A 20,054-nucleotide genomic window follows, 5' to 3' on the forward strand; every position below is an offset into this window, starting at 1 on the left:
GTATTATTCGTCTTATAAATCAGGCCATAGTAGAGGCATAGCAGTTTTAATTTCACAAAAATTATCATTTGAACAACTGTCCGAGGTTTCAGACAAGCAAGGGAGATATATAATAGTTCCAGGAAAATTAGATGACACTGTCATAACACTGTGTAGCACCTATGCCTATTAGGTGAAAATTAGAAACAAAATAAATATATTGTATTCACAGGAAATCGAAAAAAAGATGATATTTACAAAACAGAAATACTATGAGTCAGGCTCAAAATCAGCTAAACTTTTGGCAAGGAAGCTACAAAAACAACAAGCGGATAACAAATTATACAAAATATGGAACCCGGACTCTAAAACTATACAAAATAAAGACGAATTACAAACCACATTTAAAAAGTACTGCAAGTCCTTGTACACCTAAGTAAGCTTAGAGGATGAGCAACAAGAAAGTTCCTTGATTCTCTAAAGTTACCTAAGGAACAAAATCAAACTAACAGCTGCAGTAACTGAGACAAAGTTAAACAGCACCATCTCCAGGCTTAAAGCGAATCAGTCACCTGGCCTGGATGGCTTTCCATCAGAGTGATATAAGGCTTTTTGACTTCATTAATACCAAGCCTTCTTCGGCTTGTAATACATCTAATGGATGCTAAAATGCCTCCATCATGGAGCAAAGCAGTGATCTCAGTTATCCCAAAGGAGGGAATGTGGATCATATAGACCAATTTCAGTGTTGAATGCTAATTATAAATTATACACAGCCTAAAGGCTGGAACAGATCCTCCCCCAGCTTATACATAATGGCCAGACTGGTTTATTTCACAAAGACAAACTCACAATAACATTATATTGCACATATTAAACCATATCCAACAGAACAAACTTGAAGCCCTCTTAGTTAGTTTAGATGCTGAGAAGGCTTTTGATTCTGAGAATTGGCCTTTCTTATATAAAGTTCTTCAAAGATTAGGCATACATAAAAACTTTATTAATGGCATCCATAGCCCATATAATAAAACATCAGTCCGGATAAAAATAAAAGGGTACCTTTCAGACACCATTATATTAGAGCATGGATCAAGACAGGAGTGTCCAATTTCACCGTTACTCTTTGCACTTCATATAGCCTCTCACACAGTGGATAAGGCAGACTGAAAGCATAAAAGGCATCTGCATAAATGGAGAAGACCACAAACTCGCATTATACGCCGATGACATTCTGATTTATTTAAGTAAACCCCCTAACTCACTTTATGAACTAAAGAATCTTCTAGAAACAGGATACAAACTAAATAGCCAAAAAAAATTGATTTTTAATTATACACCCTCAAAACACCTTCGAGAGAAATTCCACCTTAATTGTGATCAGAACTCATTGAAATATTTAGGAATATACTTACCGAAAAAAAATGGCACTGGCAGAGACAAACTATGGCCCCCTCTTAACAAAAATTAAAGATGACATACACAGATGGATTCTCTTTCCTTGGTTTCAGTGATAGAATTGACGTTGTCAATATCAAATGAACATCCTTCCACAATATCTCTATTTATTTCAAGCCATCCCCATAGAAATTTTCTCAAGTTTCCGAATTGAATATGATCATTTCTGCATTTATTTGGCAGGGCAAAAACCCAGGGTTAAACTCAAAACTTTACAACTCCCAAGGGTGGAAGGAAGAATGGTATTACCCCATTTAAGGATTATTTTTATGCAGCCAAGACTAAATCCTTAATTTACATATGTAACCCAACATTTCATGCCAGTTTGAACTCTCTATTATGAATGATCCCCCAATTCACGCAGTATTGGCTCACAAAAATTTGGTAAGATTTATAGATAAGGTGCCTAATTAAACATCTGGAATATGATAAGAGAAGAATATAAACTGGGTCATAAATTACAAATAATTCAATTGTATGCCTGTGATCCTGAGTTCAAGCCCAATAAAATGGATCGTAGATTTAAGTCCTGGATCTCAAAAGGAATAACAACATTGTATTCTCTTACAGAAAAGGGACACTTAAAAGACTTTGAAAACTTGAGGAAAGAATATTGTCTTGAAAAAGTTGATTTTTATAGATACCTTCAGATACATAACCTTTTGATCATAACATTAAAAATAAAACAGACTTTAATGATCCCATACTGAGGATATTTATTGGTGCCAACCAAAAAGATTCAAATTAGGGTGTTACCTCTATTTTTATTAAGATTTTATAAAGACTTAATGACAAAAATATCCCACTCTACAGAATACGTCAAAGAAAAATGGGAAAAAAGAAGGTAATTTCTCAATATCAAATGAAGATTGGCTTGATGTATGTAAATTCCAGTGTCTTCCAGTGGAAGTGTTTTTATTACAACAAAAGAGAAACCACATATTGATGGGAGGGATACCAAATATTACAATACCTTTCTGGGCAGAATTTCACAAAGCCACTGGGCACTGATTTGCCCTTGCAATTTTCCACATTATTCTTAGGAAATGTTGAATTCCAGACAAAACGGCCTGATGAATATTTATTTTGTGATTTGACATCTACTGGTAAAAAACCACTTACAAGGCATTGGTTATTTCCTGAACCTCCTGCAATATATGAGTGGATAGATATAATAAATAACATTTATGTTATGGAAAAGATTACTTTTTCTTGTCGTCTTCAGAAAAATGTGTTCATTAAATTCTGGACCAAGTGATTCAACTATGTAAGGTCCTTATGGACAGGTTTTTTTTAATGACCCTGAAAGAATGACACTGTAATGTTTTGGTTTTTTTAACTTTATTTTCTCTCAAGTACCTCCCTGCTATACTTTTCACTGCTCTTATGTACATACCGTTGTAGGACAGTGAACCCAGGGTTCAGTCAACCCAAGTTTAATTCTTTCAAAAACATTATGATTCCTTTTGGCCAAACAATCAGGAGCACACACACACAGACCCAATGACCTCTGACCTAAAGGCATAAGGATGCCAAGGAAACACTGGACAAGACTTAAAACCTGTGCCTTCTCACCACCAGTCAAAGAGAGAAAATGGACGGTTTTGGAAATTAACTGCTTTTTTTTTTCTTTTCAGTTACAGACTGCCCAAACCTGGATGGGACACCCTCCCTTCTTCTGCTAGCTCCCATCTCATAAGTCGTAAATTTGAAGGAAGCCCACATTCCTCTCTGAGTGTCCCTCTCCTTTTTCTTTAATGCACAATGAGTATCTGATATGGTTAGAAATGCCACTAAATATATATAATAATATGTATCTGGACTCATCTAACCAATGTTAACTTTTGATGTGTTTAGAACAATTGAATTAGTTTATTATGGGAATTCATACTCTGCTTTAAATTGGTCAATTTTCAGTCACACATATTATTGCATTTTATGTATTTGATATTAACCAGTGTAAATGTATTATTTATGTGCATGAACATATGCATGTGCATGAACTGGTGTGATGGTGGCGCGACCATCGTTTGTGGCGGCCTCTCATAGTTCCAACTACGCAGTGTTTTTGTCCATGTCTATGTGTATGTCATTATGTGGAGTGCAAGGGAAATATGTCTGTGATCATCAGTTTCTTTTGGACATTCGTAACAAAGACTTGCTACGAGAAATAGTGGCTGGGAGCTAAATCAGCTGAGTGCACTTGGTCCGCTACACCCGGTGGACCCAAAGGAGACCACAGCTTTGCCTGGAGCTGTGCTGGAGAGGAATATTGGAAGCAATGCAACAGGACGTGGAAGCGGGGCAAGCACAGAGGAGTGCAAGCTAGGCTAACTGTTAACTCATACAAACCGGCAGTTCCAACAATCATGCTGCTTAATGTTCTCTGGACAGCAAAATGGATTATATAACTCCTCCATCAGTGCTGGTCACTCGTTGACATGCAAGAGCTGTCTACATCAAACTGAGCCATGTACTTTTCTCTCTAAATACACTTTAATGCACTGTACTGCAACTACTTGTTCTTTTTTTTTATTTTCGTTTTTCTCTTGGGATTTATATGTTTTTTTAATTTTTTAAAGGGAATTTTTAGATATACAGTTTATCTTTATCCTTGCTGTTGTTGTTGCACTGCTGTGGGCTGGGAGGAACAGCATTTTGTTTTATTGTGTATGCAAATACACAAGAAAATGACAAACTAAATATTGAATTTCAAGCTTTTTAAAGACTTTTCCAAGGACTTGTCTGATAAGTTTAGAGCTCCATGCATCTAACTCTCCAGCCTGCCACTGAATGTAACAAGACTGAGACACCTTTCTGCTGTGTGTGTCCACTACATGGCCTCAGCTAGTCTGAGACTTATTCTGACGGCATTAATTCAATTTTCTCATTCATTCATTCATTCATTCCTTTATTCTAGTTGTATATCTGTAGATATGCTTAGAATTTCCCATTCATCCCTATTCCTTGGTAGTTAAATATCTGGATTTATCGCCAAGACCTTGTATTTGTCTGTTCCCTTATATCAGAGATGGAGGTCACTACATTCAGAGTTCATGACTTTTAGATATAAGAATGATTAATTTGATTTAATTAATTTATCAATGGAGGTGGTGCTCCCATTAACTTAATGAGTGCATAATATTAATGTCAAGTGTAGTGTATACTGCATACTCACACCATCTCTTTCTACCCTCACACACTTGTGCCTTATCACGCGTTGGGAACCTTCACACACTCTACCTCTGCCATACACCAAGAGACCCCTCACACTCTACCATAGACTGAGAATCTTTACATTACCTCTCTCTCATTTAGACTCTTATGAACATAATTTACCTCTCTCAGATTGTATAAAGTTCTTAAAGTTTGCTTATTTTTATATTTCTTGTTTTTTTGTAAAAAAAAAAAAAACAACTGGATGGCAAAGGAAAAATGAAACTGCCTTCATATTGACCTAAGCTTTATAATAAAAATAATAATAAAATAATTTTAAAAAACACAGTCTCTAACATTAACAACAGCAAAAATTCACTAGTGGCAGTGATATCGTAGTTATTATTAAACCAAACTAGAAAACACAAAATTTCTAAAGAAATTTTAGGTGTGCTGACCTAACCTGGCATAGCCACCCTCCAAAGCATGATCCGCCGCCGCTGAAAGGCGAAGGCAAAAATCAAAGTACACCATAAATGCACAATTGATCTCTTGTGTTAATATGCAGGGCAGATGAACGGGGGGCTGTGTACCAAGTATCAGCCCTGTAATGTTAATCAAAATGCAGTTGTTTAAAAGCGCCACCCAGTGGCGTAATTGCATAAGACTATATAGGCTCACTCACTGCTTCTATGTTTACATGAGAGCCAGTTTTGGTTAAAATTAGTGTTTGCATTGAAGAGTTTATAGCCTTTTATATCCACTTGACTTTGGCAGTCAATTGTAGGAAAGTGGTAAGGAATATCAAGAAACACATGTGGCCGTTGTTTCCAGGATGCCCCAAATAGGTTATGTACCAAGTTTGGTAAGGATTGGATGAAATATGAAGGATAGGGAATGAAAAAGTGTTTTACATTCAAAATGGCAAAAATCTAGTTCAGTGTAAATGGGTGGTCCTATTGTAAGATTTGTAATGATCTAAGAAGCGTTTTTTTACTCCAGTCCTCAAGGTTCATGAGTTCTTAGTCAAAAACCGAAGTGTGCACAAAATCGTGTATAACTGGCCACATGGTGGTGCTGTAGGTGTCATATTAATAGGCTGAGGGCATCTGTGTACCAAGTTTGATGTCTTTTGCATTGTTACAAGTTATTATTCAGGAATATTTCTTTCACAGTGTTTTATATAATAAAACCTAAATTTTGATTTTTATTAATTAATAATTAATAAAAATAAAAAATATATGAGAGAAATATGGGTCTGTCCACAGATGGACATTTTTTGTATTTACTCCTACAATTAATTTATAGCCTAGTTACTCACTATGGAAACAGTAACAAAACAATTCAGAACATGCAAAAAAAAATACAGTGTGGTGAAAATGTACTGCAGGAGATACAGTATCTTTAGCTTTTATTAAGGTTCTTGATCAATACTAAAGACTCAGTTATTACTTTAGTCTGAGATGTTAGGGTTTAAAGCTCAATGTTGGGTTGCAGCAAAACAATAAATTATGAAGCAAAAAGTGCTTTAGAGACACACTGACTCTTTATGCTCAGCATAAACTCACCATAACAAATAGCAGTTACCTGCTAAAGCACAAATATAAAATGATGATGAACAGATGATGAACAGATGATGAACAACCAGACAGCAGTAATCATTTCCTGTTGAGATCTCTCATTACAGTGATCTTTTTTTTTTTAACAACAGCAAATCAAGCCACAATACAAGACAGTTTTAACTGTCCACAGGAAACTGTGATGTCTTCTGTGTTTGCGATGGATGGTTCTGCTTTCAAGCCTCATGCTGTGTGTTACTGAAGACCTTTTGTGTATCACTCTGACATTTGAAGTGAATTAACCCATAGGCAAGCTAAATTGTTTTTCAGAGCTACTGTGGTTTAAGATGTTTCTGTTACCTTAGCTTAGCTAATTGTTTTTTGTCATGCAGGCCACTAGCTGGCTGAGAAATCACTGCATTTTGGGACTTATAGCTTCAGCTAACACCAATGCACTGATATCACTGCACACAGAATAATATGTATAAAAATTATGCAGTCACTTAGAGTAATCTAAGCAGTGTAGCAGTAACAGCTCAGCCAGAGTAAAATTAATGTCTCCTGGTCATGGTTTAGTTTAAAAGTTAAGAAAATAAGTTAATTTAATAAACAGCATGTGTCATGCATCATTTTTTGATACATACAAAGCAAAAAAAATGTCCTGCTTTGTATGAAACACCTGTTGCTCTCATAAATAATATCTACCACGTTTATGAATGATAACACATTGTGTTGGAAGTCACATGAATCCTGACTGCTGTCAGATATTACAGCATAAATGATTTGCCAGAATGTGATCAAGTAGGGGTATTTTGATGCACAGTATCCTTTCGGCAGCCACATTTGCATACATTTCTGACTGGACTATGTCCTCTTCTCTAATTGCAAAAACAACTGAGGTGAGTGGAATTATACAGTGCAACCACACAGTACAGTCCTTGTAAATCAGAGCCAGCTCTGTTGTGTATGAGTTCATAAAGAAGAAAAAGAGATGACAAGCTAAAAGGAAAAGTTGGATGTATATCTCCTCGGCCTTCATACAGCTGCCACAAATGAATATTAGAGATTATAATAAACACTTAAAATGCAATTGGGTGGATACACTCTGACTCTAGGCTATATCGTATACATGAGGAGCTTTAAAAAACATTTGCTGCTTCTAATCAGACCTCCACTGCATAGTGTTTCTTTCATCAGAATGGGAGAATGTACAAATAAAAGCAGTATAATCGAGATCATACAAATGTAGAGGACAACTGAATCATTGACAAAAAACCCTACTTGTTGAAAGTGTGACATTCCCTAGTTTAAAGTAATAGTTTAAATCAACCCAAAATCTATCTTTTGAGCATCAAGCACTCACCCACAGTACCATTTAAAGGTAGTTGTATACATTTTGCTGTTCCTTAATTTTACATTGACACAGAACAGCAGCTGTGGTCAGCTTAACTTATAATCAGTTACAATTCCAGTTTTCATAGTAAAAAGTAGCACTTGAAGTACCAAAACATCCACAGAAACTTCTCAAACCACAGCTTAAAACATTGTTCAAAAGACATAAGTGTAGTAAGATTAAGATTAAGGTTTCTTTATTGTTATTTCTCAGCACTCACATACATTGAAATGAAATTTATCCTCTGCATTTAAACCATCCTACAAACTAGGAGCAGTGGGCAGCCACAGTGGGCAGCTGCAGTACAGCACCTGGTGACCAACTCATGTCCTTTTGCCAGTGCCAGTGGTCAGGGGCACTGACAGGAGGATTAACTCTAACATACATGTATTTGATGGTGGGAGGAAACTGGAGCACCTGGAAGAAACCCATGCAAACACAGGGGGAACATGCAAACATGTTCAACCTTCTTGCTGTGAGGCAACAGTGCTAATCACTGAGCCACAGCGGTATCATTTTGAAGCAGTAACAAGTTGACATAATTTTCTCAATTCATCAGGAGCTTTAAAATACTACTACTATTATGGTCTATGTAGCCTCTGAAAGCCCATTTAAAATAGCAATGACCTATGGCTCCAATCAGTTAGTTTGCTCTCTGGTGGACAAATAACAAGACTGAATGCCCTTACTTTAAGGTGAAAACATTTGTTGTGTGCCTATGTATGTCCAATATATATACAGTGTGTGTGTATATATGTGTGTATATATATATATATATATGTGTGTGTGTGTGTGTGTGTGTGTGTGTGTCAGGCCTTATTCAACAGGCCCCTTTCTCTTTGAGGCCACATAGATTAGCCTCCCACACTAAAACAAGGGTCAGTGGTCACAGATCCATGCTCATAGGTCATACTCATCCCAGTGGCAAGTCACCAAGGCCCTGAGCCTGTGTTAACGCTCCCCGTCTCCATCTGTAGTTGTGAGCTATTGTGGATATTACAAAGTAATTGCAAAAAAGAAAGCTTATGAGACAGGCAGACTGGGGTGGTTCTTTTCCTTTGTTGTCTATGAATATCCAACTCCTTTGTGCTCATCTTTCCAATTTTCCCAACTAAGTTGAGGTGAAGCACAGACAAGAGGGAAACAAACTGGCAAGTACAAGACTTTCACGTCTCTGTGTTTCACTCTGCTTCAGCTGATTAATTATCATCAGCTGTACTTTAATATCTGGTCTGTGATGTCACAATAGGTGTGATGGAAATTTTAGGTAGACTGCCATATTTTTACACTGATTAGTCATTTACAAAATGTATCTGTCAGGGGCAGGAGCAAAAATATGCAAAATGCTTATTTAGGGTTAAACACCATAATTTGCATTGAGGTACTGTAGTTACCATAGACCACCTGAGAGTGTATTGACATACTGTATATTTAAAAAATGTAATGAAATTCCCAAACCATATATTCAGTACTGCTATAAGAACTGTTTGCCACCTCACTATGATGTTTTCCTCATGCAACAAGCCTTTTTCATAGTCTCAGTAGTAAAAAATAAATGACGGCTGACTTCCTTTTCCAGTTCTGGTCAAGGAAAAACCCCCTGCAGACATGCACCTCGTTGTGTTAATCTGATGGCAAATTAACACATTGGTCTCATGTCTGAATAAACGCCAGAGTCACTTTGTTGTAGCCACACAGCAGTCTCACTGAGCTGAATGCTGTCAGATTAACATAAAGACCACAGCAGCACAAAGTAAAACATGCAGAGAGAGATTAAATGTTGTTGTCTTTTTCCGCCATACTGTAATACATTTATTATCTCAATCTTCATCTCTTATTCAAAGAAATTAAAAAAAGGTTAAAAAATAACCTGATAATAACCTGACCAGCACTCCTTCCTATATTTTACATTTTCATTCCAACTGAATGGATGTATCAATGAATATTCAGCAAAAACCTTTGTACAGAGCATGTGAGCTATTAGGAATAAAACCAGAATCCCAACTCAGCATCCTGTCATTCGATGATTGTGCAAGGGACTTTATGAAACAGTCTGTTGAATTTGCTCTCTATTAACCTTAAATGGTTGAATTGATATGAACATTTATGAGTGGATTCACTGCGAGAAGCGGAGTACAGCGTTAGATGAGTGTCCTTCGCTCTTCAACAGCAAAATAGGTTTTAAAATCCATCAGTGATGCAGCCTGTGAGACAAACTCTCAATCTCTCTAATCAGGTGCCAAATATTGTGCAGCTTGTGGATCTTTCCGTAAATGTTCTGTCATGTCTGAATAAAGTCATTAGGAATATTAACGTAAAATGTTGTGAATGACAAAAAGCCATCACTTTAATAGATAGATGAAGCCAGCAACATGTTACATATCCCGGTCTGAAATGGTCTAAGATGTCTGCTGGGAAAAGGGATAGGTTTCAAGAACAATCAAGCTCTGAAAAGAACCAAAACTATGCAAGCTCTATATGCATGACAGCAAATCAGCCACAAAAATCAAAAACAGCTGCCTGTGCTACTTTTCCCCATACATAAATTTGATATATGACAATATATGTAAACTACATAGATAGTTTATAAGTCCATGTCTCACACATATACAGTGCTGCTTGAAAGTCCTGTCCTTAATCCTATAGAAATGCTGTGGAAGGACCAGAAGCAGGCATTTCATGCAAAGAAGCCCACCAACATCCCTGAGTTGATACTGTTCTGTAAGGAGGATTGGGCTAAAATTCCTCCAAGCTGATGTGCAGGGCTGATAAACAGTTACCGGACACATTTGGTTGAAGTTATTGCTGCAAAAGGGGGTCACACCAGTTACTGAAAGCAATGATTCACATACTTTTGCCTCACACAGATATGTAAGAGTGGATAATTTTCCTCAATAAATAAATGAAAAAGTGTTTTTTTTTTGTCTCATATGTTTAATTAGGTTCACTTTATCTAGTTTTAAGACTTGTGTAAATATCTGATCATGTTTTAGGTCATATTTATGCAGAAATACAGAAAATTCCAAAGGGTTCACAAACTTTCAAGCAGCATTGTATGCTTACACATATATGTCAGATATACAGTGTTTTAAATATAACAAATGTCTGCTTTCATATGTCTCATATTTTTCCAGATATACACATATATAATAAATATGTCTATTCCATAAATGTTACAGTAATATATAATTTAGTTATATACCGGTACTCAGAGATCCAAATATACTAAAATGTATAATGTTCTTATATGTAACATTTATGTTGCATCAAAATACGTGACAATAGATGTAAGGTGCATAAATATAAAACAAATAACTAAAAAATAAAATCTTCCTAAGAAAAGAGACAAATAACTGTTAAACTCTATTTATTAAATAGTATATACTTAGTGGTGTGCCCAAATACAAATATGTTATTCGGCAAAGCACAAATAGTGAGGGTTTTTGGGTTTTTTTGTTTTTTTTACGAATGTTTGTTTCATACAAATGTTTAAAAATTATTTGTTTTTGGGAAGAAAGAAAAATCCATGTCAAATACCAGTGCGCAGGTCAGTTACATTGCTATCTCAGTCTCTCTCTTCTGCCCCCATTAGTCTATCAGCAGGTCTCAACAAGGGAAGTCACATCCACCTGCTATATGACGCACATTTCCTTATTTGGACATCACTCCTGGAGTTGGGGGTGTTCCCCAGAGATAAAGCTGAGCTACTGACACAAGCAAAGTGCTCCCAAGGGACTCTCTATAACTGTAGTTCCCCTTTTCCTTTCCATAAAGTGAGGTTGTAAAAAATAGGCAATAAATGAAAAGTGCAAAGCAAGAATCGCCTTTGAAGTTCTTCTCTACATATTATATGCTGTGCTGTCTCTGTGTTATGGGTGCATAAATAAGAAGAGGTCTGTCTGCGCACTTTTGATGCATTTGGTTTTAGCTCAGTAGGCAGTGCAGTCGTCTATGATCTGGGAGACTGGAGTTCAGTACCTGGTGTGAGGACCTCCTTCGAGGTAGAAGATAGTTTATTCATAAACACTTATTTTAACACTTTAATATCCTAAAATTAAATAAATAAAGACAAAAACTGGATTTTTATGCCTATTCCGCTTTTATTTGAATACAAATAATTTTTCTGCCTCAACAAATATAAATACAAATACAAATATGGGCTCTCTGCACACCCCTACCCAACACACTCAACCTAACATTTGCAGATAAAAAGAAAATAATAAATGAACAGGGCAAAGCAAATATCACCTTTGAGGTTCCTCCCTACACATTACACAGTGTGCTGTCTCTGTGTTATGGGTGTATAAATAGGTAGAGGTCTGTCTGCAAAGTTTTAGCTCAGTAGTCAGTGCAGTCATCTATGATCTGGGAGACTCCAGTTCACCTGGTGTGGGGACCTCCTTCATAAGGTAGTTTATTCATGAACACTTATTGTAACAATTTAATTTTCTAAAATTTAAAGCTTAATACAAAAACTGGATTTTTAAGCCTCTTTCCATTTTTATTCAAATACAGATACAAATCATTTTGCTGCCTCAACAAATATAGATACAAATACAAATACTGTGCTGTAAAGTGTTAGGAGGTCATTGCACTGGGAGGCAGATGTAAGAAGGTGGGAATTGATCTAAGTGACTTCCTGGCTCTCCACAATGTAGCAGATCACATAGAGCAGGGGCTTCTGGATAGGGCAATAGAAAGGGGTCACATGTAGTAACACTAACAGATAACAGTTCCTTCAATGTTGATAAATTTTTGCTGCAGATTTGGGAAATAGGGAATGCTGCTATACTATAGGTCAGTATTTCGAGGAGAAACAACACAATTTCTTTAGTTCCTTCCCAAACCCAAACCATTTTGTTGCTGTTGGTAAAGTGTTAGGACATCTAACAGCTGTACCGGCCTCACTGATTTACAGAAAGTGCCCGTTTATGAACGTGCCAAACCTGGAGGTTGATTATGTTTTTACATTTTTGAATCATTATGAATTGACAACTTGAGCACAGAATTGAAAAAAAGATTAGGGCTAGCCTTCCCTAGCCTGGCTGTAGATGCAGGAATGGCACATTCACTTTAAAACGTTTCTAGTGATTCAGAGTCTGTATCTGAAACAAGTATCTGAATCTCAAATATGTCTATATATCTTAAGTTATACAGTATGTCCCATTCTTTAATATATCTGTTCATATATGGATATATATTAGATTTTTGAATGGGTCCGTTTGTCTGTAAGCATGTGATAATGGTTTTGTTTGGTTTGCTTTGTTTCAAATGAGAATCTAAGAAAAAAAACTTATCAAAATTAAAAAGTTATCAGTCAATATATTGACACTGTGCCAAACACAGTGCTACATGAACAACTGAGGAAGGATTGAATCTGTATTCATGAATGTACCATGTAGCTGATATGAAGCCCATCATCAGGTTTTGTCATGCCTAATGTGCATAATTGTTCTTGATTGGATCAAACTGTGGAGCATTTTAACAATTATAAATTCAAAATAGTCACATTTATTCTGCAGGTTCTCAGGTACAACACGACACATTTCACTTAATGTATTAACTGTGTTGCCTCAGTCTTGGAACAATGCCAGAAGCTTCATGTGCAGTTTTATTTCCAAAAAAGGCCAATTTGACTGGAATTAAATGTCAGCCTAATGTCTGAATGATTTCTGCCCCCCGCCTTCTAGTAGGGTTGAGAAAAATCTAAACAAATGGTACCCCTCTTATGTATAATTATTCATGTTAATTTTGCCAACCTTAACTCCTCCCCACACCTTCCACTACTCTCCCCATTAAGTTATCATCGTAAGATTAGTGGGTAAAACTGTAACTAATGAGGGAGTTTTCAGCTGGGGTAGGTGGATAATGAACTGATGCTTCTGGAATATATCATGCTTTAAATAAGGTGGAGCTGAATCGATAATGGTAATCAGTGTTCCCCTTGCTTGCCCACGGGCTGCTGCAGATACAAAGCCTGTGAATCAGAGAACACTAATCGATCCGGGACCAAATGACAAGCTGGTGGAAAACAGCAACATTCTGACATTATAGGATTAGCCTTGGGTATAAGCACACATCACTGATTTATCTATGCACTGAACTTTTTGTACAATTTCTTATATGCTGTTGCTCCCAGCTTTCCTGTACATGAATCTAATTGTCTTCCAATTCATGATTTCATATAAGCAGTGAAGTGTGGACTTACCCAGCACAGTGAGACGGGCAGGTCGTGATCTGATAGCTGCCTGAATGGCCTGGCACTCAAAGAAAGCGTCATCTTGTATCTTTGTTCTCTGGATCAACAGATGATATTCTCCTTTACTGTGGTCTCCAACAATGTCATATCGTGGGTAACCTGAGATGTTTAGAGAAACAAACTGTTATCATGCCCATCTGTTGTATGTTTCCACAGTTTGTTTCAGTCAGCAGCTTTTCATACAGTGCTATTAATGCAAAAACCTTTAGTACTGCAACTGAATTCAAAAGTAACAGTGAATGAAGCTTGCATTTAAAATGCGTTTTTTGGAGAGTGCACACTGTATAGTGGGTCACATTTGGATTTGTGGTGTTAGGCTGATTGGCAGGGGGAAAAAACCCTAACATTGTCAAATTTGCCTCAGTGCATCACTTTCAGTCACAGAGAAGGTAATCATATTATGTTCTGTCAATGCAACCTAATGCAGAACAAGTCTTAATTTCTATTTTATAACAGGAAGTTTCGGCGAAACAGTGTCCAAACCATGTTGAAAAACCCACTGACAGCTATAATATTCTGGTTGCTATGCCAGCTCAAACTAACCAGAGGGCTTGTTTTCTTCCTACTATTCATATGTATTTACTGTGCATGTCTTTCAAAAACATTTTTCAGTACGCATGTTAGAGTCCATAAAAGCTGTAATGCCCTTGAGGATTTTTTTTTCTTTTTTTGTTATGATTATTTTTGATTATGATGACTTCCACTGCTGTAATTGGTACCCTGATGACATCAGATGCCAAATACCACCCAAAGGCCCAAATGGCAGTGGTAATGTAAGATGTGATAATTGCAGTCTACTTAAAATGCATAAAAAATAGAAAATAAACTGAACAAAACTGCTCACTGACTAGCAAAATAGCCATTGAATTACATTCAGATTTATCCAAATACTGTGTACTAGAGTAAGTCCATTTCGTTTTTTTTGCAAAAAAACAAAAATGTGTGTTGTGATACTCCAGAAAATACCTTGCCAACATATTAAGACATACCAGGACATACAGTAGTTAAGAAGATTGTATTCTGAAAGAATAAATGACCTATGGGCAGAAATATGTGTCACTAGAAACTGAATTGGAATCATTATATTTGAATTTGAATTGCTCAATTTGAAAAACCGCGTTAAAAAACTGTATTTGAATCACATAATTTGAATTTGTATTGTTTAACTTGAATAATTGCATTGAAAAACTGAATCTGAATAGCATAATTTGAAACTGAATTTATTAGTTTGGAACCATAAACTTGAAACTGAATGTAATATTATGAAATTGAATTAAGTTGCTCTGAAACTGTATTTGATCCTCACTGAAAATTCAACTCTCTTTATACTTCCACATTCAGTTCTCGCAATTCACATTCAGTTCCTGCAATTCAATTTCAGTTTACTGAGACACACATCTGGTTGTTGAAGAAAAGCAATCAAGTTCAGATTCACAGAACTCCTTTTTCAAGTCTCCTAAAAATGACGCTGGAGTGAGTGAGGACGTCCCGTTTGATGAATTAAATTCCTCCATCCTCACATCTCTTCCTTGCATCTCTCTCTCACATCCTCGCTTGGAGGAGCTAAGACATGAGTGAAGGAAGTGAGGAGATACGTTAGTATAATGAAAAGCACCCATCACTTCTTGCTCCAAACATCCAAGATGACGATGCTCAAAATGGCAAACTTGAGGTTTCAAAACAGGAGTCCACAAAACAGGTGACATCATGGTGGCTGCGTTTTATTACAAAAATAATGGACCCTCTCTCCTCGCTTCTCGTCTCCTCTCGATGATGGCAGAGGGAGATCAGTTTCTCAGTCACGGCTGGAGGATGGAAGAGAGAGGACACGAGGAAGCATATATTAGCCAAATGAAAAACACCCCATGGATCAATGGGAGTGAAGGAAATGGTCAAAAACATTGGTGGTGATTGGTCAAAAAGGAGTCCTGTGAATCTGAAATTGAATTGTAAGAACTGAATTTGAATTGTGAGAACCGAATGTGGAAGTATAAAGAGAGCCGAATTTTCAGTGAGGATCAAATACAGTTTCAGAGCAACTGAATTCAATTTCATAATATTACATTCAGTTTCAAGTTTGTTGTTCCAAACTAATAAATTCAATTTCAAATTATGCTATTCAGATTCAGTTTTTCAACGCAGTTATTCAAGTTAAACAAATCAAATTCAAATTGAGTTTTTTTTTAATGCAGTTATTCAAATTGAGCAATTCAAATTCAAATATAGATAATTAAAATTGAGTTTCTAGTGACACATATTTCTGTCCATACAAATCTATCATTGTGTAAAAGCAGTGGTGGGAATGTGTAGATTAGGCCCGTCTTTCTGGCTTCCTCCCTTTCCCATCTCACATACAGGTAGACTTTTTCCTTTCAGGAAGAAGATCCCAACACACAAAGAATGTCTTTCAAAACTGGATAATGCTTTATCCGTTCTCCAAAGTCAAGTCAATGGTTTGCAGTTTAGAAGGTGGGGGAGCACACTGTGCTTGTGCTTGGTCGGAGAGGAATGAAGGAGGGAGGAGGAGAGGGAATGTGTATGTATGACAGGTCATCTTGTTTTGAGAGAGAGCAAGCTTGAGATGGCGGGGGGAGGAGGAGGCAGAGGAAGGGAGCAGGAAGTCCATTAAAGCCAAATGGACAAAGTAAATAACATTAATGCTTATTGATTCTATCTAAAATGCAGCTATTTATTCTGCTGACCAACAATCAATGGCTAGAGCACTTTGAAGTCCCTCACTAACATGAGTCCATAGCAATAACACAGGACTTGTGAAAAATGCCTTCTGATTATATTGGAATACAGGACTAATACATTGCTATGGCTCATTTTAACTAAATACACACTTCATCACTGGCGATGAATTTGATGGTAAATCTAAATTTGTTTATTATTACTGGATATTAGTTGGATATATATAGAGTTGATTTTCTATTATACTAATGAAAAAGTAATATTTTAATAAACTGGCTGCATTTACACTCACAAGTAAGTTTGGATTACTGTGACCTAAAATTTGGAAGGTTTACTGCTTCATTGAAATTAGTGTTTAATCATGAACATAGGAAAGACCAAATACCTGCAGGGAGTGTGTTTACATGTACACAAGAAATCCTGTTATAGGGAGAAATGAGGTTAAGGTGGAAAACTCAATAACTATTTTATGAACTGCAATCAAACAGTTATTGTAAAACCTATTTATACATGCAGCTGGTCAGCAATCATATTACTCCCCTAATCTACTGCCATAGTTTTGAACCAGATGAATGATATGTTTTAAATTCATTAATGATATACAACGATGCAGCCAACAGAGGTAATTTTTCTTTATTTTTTGTCATTTATTTGGAGCATGGAGCATGATGGCACAGTGAGAGGATTGCCTCTGTGAAAAAGCAGAGTTTTTTTCTTATTGTGTGCATCTCTCAACTCAATGTTGATTTCCTTCTTCTTCTGCCTGTGGAGTGAATGAGTGGAATTTCGTACAGAGCCACTCTGCCATTGCAACCCACATTGTGGTTGGAAGTGGGATTACATTCGTTGTGATAAGAACTACCATAGAGAATGAATTGAAAAAGTTTAGAGAGTTAAGCTCTATTCTTGTTCTTCACATGCAGGAACTTTGTATGTAATGTTCAAGATAAAGTGCAGGATGTCTCAGGCATGTTTTCAATGGGCACTACAGTTCTCCAGATATTCCATGTGTGAGGTGTTTAGGGAACATGGGCAAAAGATAGCATCACTGATAGCCCACATTTGAGACGTTTAGGAGGCATCTGTAAATTGTAGCATCTACTTACTACCTACTGCTCTCTCTAGGTTTTGAGAAATCAGCCCATTCCGAATAGGCACTACCTATTTATACACCTATAACACAGAGACAGCACAGCGTGTAATGTGTAGAGAAGAACTTCAAAGGCGATTCTTTTTATTTATTTTTTTTTTTTTTACTTTTTATTTATTGCCTGTTTTTTACAACCTAACTTTGTGGAAAGGAGAAGTGGAACAACAGGTTATGGAGAGTCCCTTGGGAGTACTTTGCTTGTGTCAGTAGCTCAGCTTTATCTCTGGGGAAGACCCCCAACTCCGGGAGTGATGTCCAAATAAGGAAATGTGCGTCATGTAGCAGGTGGATGTGACTCCCCTTGTTGAGACCTGCTGATAGATGTGACAGCGGAGCATGCTTCTATTTAACATGTTTTTTTTTTTCTTCCTGAAAACAAATAATTTTAAAAATATTTGTATGAAATAAATGTTCACAAAAAGCCCACTATTTGTGCTTTGCCGAATAACGTATTTGTATTCTGGCACACCCCTAGTAATTGCACATACACACACTACCTGCTCAGCACCAGACACACACAGTTAGAATGATGGACTTAGATTCATTAGGTAGACACAAATATGAAATCAAATGAAGTCACATTTGCCTAAGTGACAAAACAAACAAACAAAAAAAAACAAAACATGTGCGCAGGTAAAAAAAACAAAAAAAAAACATCTGATATCTTCTTAGAAAGTCTGGTATAACCAGAGGAACTAAGAGTAAAGCAGTTTGTATTTTGGTGCGTATTTTGTGACTACATGTTTCAACTGGTATAAAAACTAAGGAAGCAGTCGGATGCAAATAAATTAGCTATATATTCTTGTTAAGTTCATCCCACATTGGCTATGGCATAATTGTTTACATGGCATAGTTGTCCTGTTTGCACTAACCATATACAGACATCCGATTTGAGATTTGAAAATAAACAGAATTTAACTATATATATAGTTTAACATTTAACTATATGTACACTCCAGCAGTGTAAGTTAAGGCAAACATTTTGAAAAAGCCTTGTTTAAGGATGATGAATCTCTAAAGGTGTGTGCATACAGAATTTAATTCCAAAGCCACTCTGGACAGTGCTCATGCATAAGTTGATTTTAAGAAGATAAGGTAGGATACCAAACAGCAGGAGAGAAGAGACAATTAGATGCTACACTCTTGTGCGTTATCGTGTTACATTTACAATTCACTCAAACATATAAATACAATATCTACAATAATAAAGGTAAAAACTGAAATGACAGTTTCATCTTGAGAATCAGTCCAGCTGTGGTCTTGGTGGACGTGTTATATTAGAGGAATTCAGACACTGCTGACTCAAAACAATATGCTTATGGATGTTGTTCAACCATGCCCTGCTTATCAAGGTGAAAGGCTGGGAATTGAAATGCAATACCAGTGCAGGGGAAATGTGGGCAAGCTGATGGGCAGAGTTGAGCTGTCAGCTTAGCCTACCAGAAAATGACAGAATGAGAAATTTAAGTCTCACGTCTCCTGCATTGAAAGCACTTTCTATTCAAGGGAAACTCAGCTTGCTACAGAACGTCATGTTACAAATTCCTTTTGTTACAAGTTTGTGTTAGCTGGCTATGGTTCTTTAGTGATTTAAAATATTTTGAGACTTGTGGTTCTAAAATGATCACTGTCTTTCCATGATGGACTATTTGTTAGTCTCCATTTTATTAATCAAATCTTAAGGCTATATAACAATAATACTACTACTACTACTACTACTACTACTACTACTACTAATAATAATAATAATAATAATAATAATAATAATAATAATAATAATAATAGTGTAGTCTGAATTGAGCAGACATCAACTCTGTCAGTTGATGTCTGCTCACTTCATGTTGAGAGCTATGAGGATGGACACATAGAACCCTCTGAATGTTGCAGCTCGATTTTAATTGAATGTTTTGCAGTGATTTATTATTCAGATGTTTCACACGGATGGCAGATTTCCTGATAAGGCCAAACAACTATGAACAAATTTAGGCACCTACTCCTACTTAGCAGGAAACATAAAGTAACTGGACAGGTGCAAGGAGGTCATAGTTAAAATACAGAGGTGGAGAAGGCTACATGGAAAAACTCTCATGATGAAAAGTAGACAGTTTGGGGAAAACAGAACTACCAACTAACATCTTCCCTTTCAAAGCCTGTTTCCACTGCAGTGGCATTAGTTGCTTCCATGAACTCTTACATTTGAGCTAACCTTATTCTGATCCTGATCCCACCTGTTCCTGTCTGTTCCTGTCTGTTCCTGCCTGTTCCTGCCTGTTCCTGCTTTTCCTGCTTTTCCTGCTTTTCCTGTGGTTTTGACCTTTGGACTGTTTTTTGACTTGCCTCATTTGGACACCGTTCTTGGACTGATTTCCCTTTTCCTTTCCATTTACTGTCTGTTGTGTCTGCATT

At 36.6% G+C, this 20,054-nt stretch overlaps 1 protein-coding gene across 2 annotated transcripts in view; it reads right to left on the reverse strand.

Annotated features, from left to right (window-relative positions):
- Positions 1-20,054, reverse strand: part of LOC121909800 (kin of IRRE-like protein 3) — a 278,843-nt gene that overhangs the window by 91,553 nt on the left and 167,236 nt on the right. For both annotated transcript variants that reach the window (XM_042430524.1, XM_042430522.1), the window contains exon 3: positions 13,754-13,903. In XM_042430524.1, coding sequence (XP_042286458.1) covers positions 13,754-13,903 — 150 coding nt within the window. The remainder of the gene's footprint in view (positions 1-13,753; positions 13,904-20,054) is intronic.

This window comes from Thunnus maccoyii, chromosome 13 (assembly GCF_910596095.1).
Source record: "Thunnus maccoyii chromosome 13, fThuMac1.1, whole genome shotgun sequence".
Classification (NCBI taxonomy): Eukaryota; Metazoa; Chordata; class Actinopteri; order Scombriformes; family Scombridae; genus Thunnus; species Thunnus maccoyii.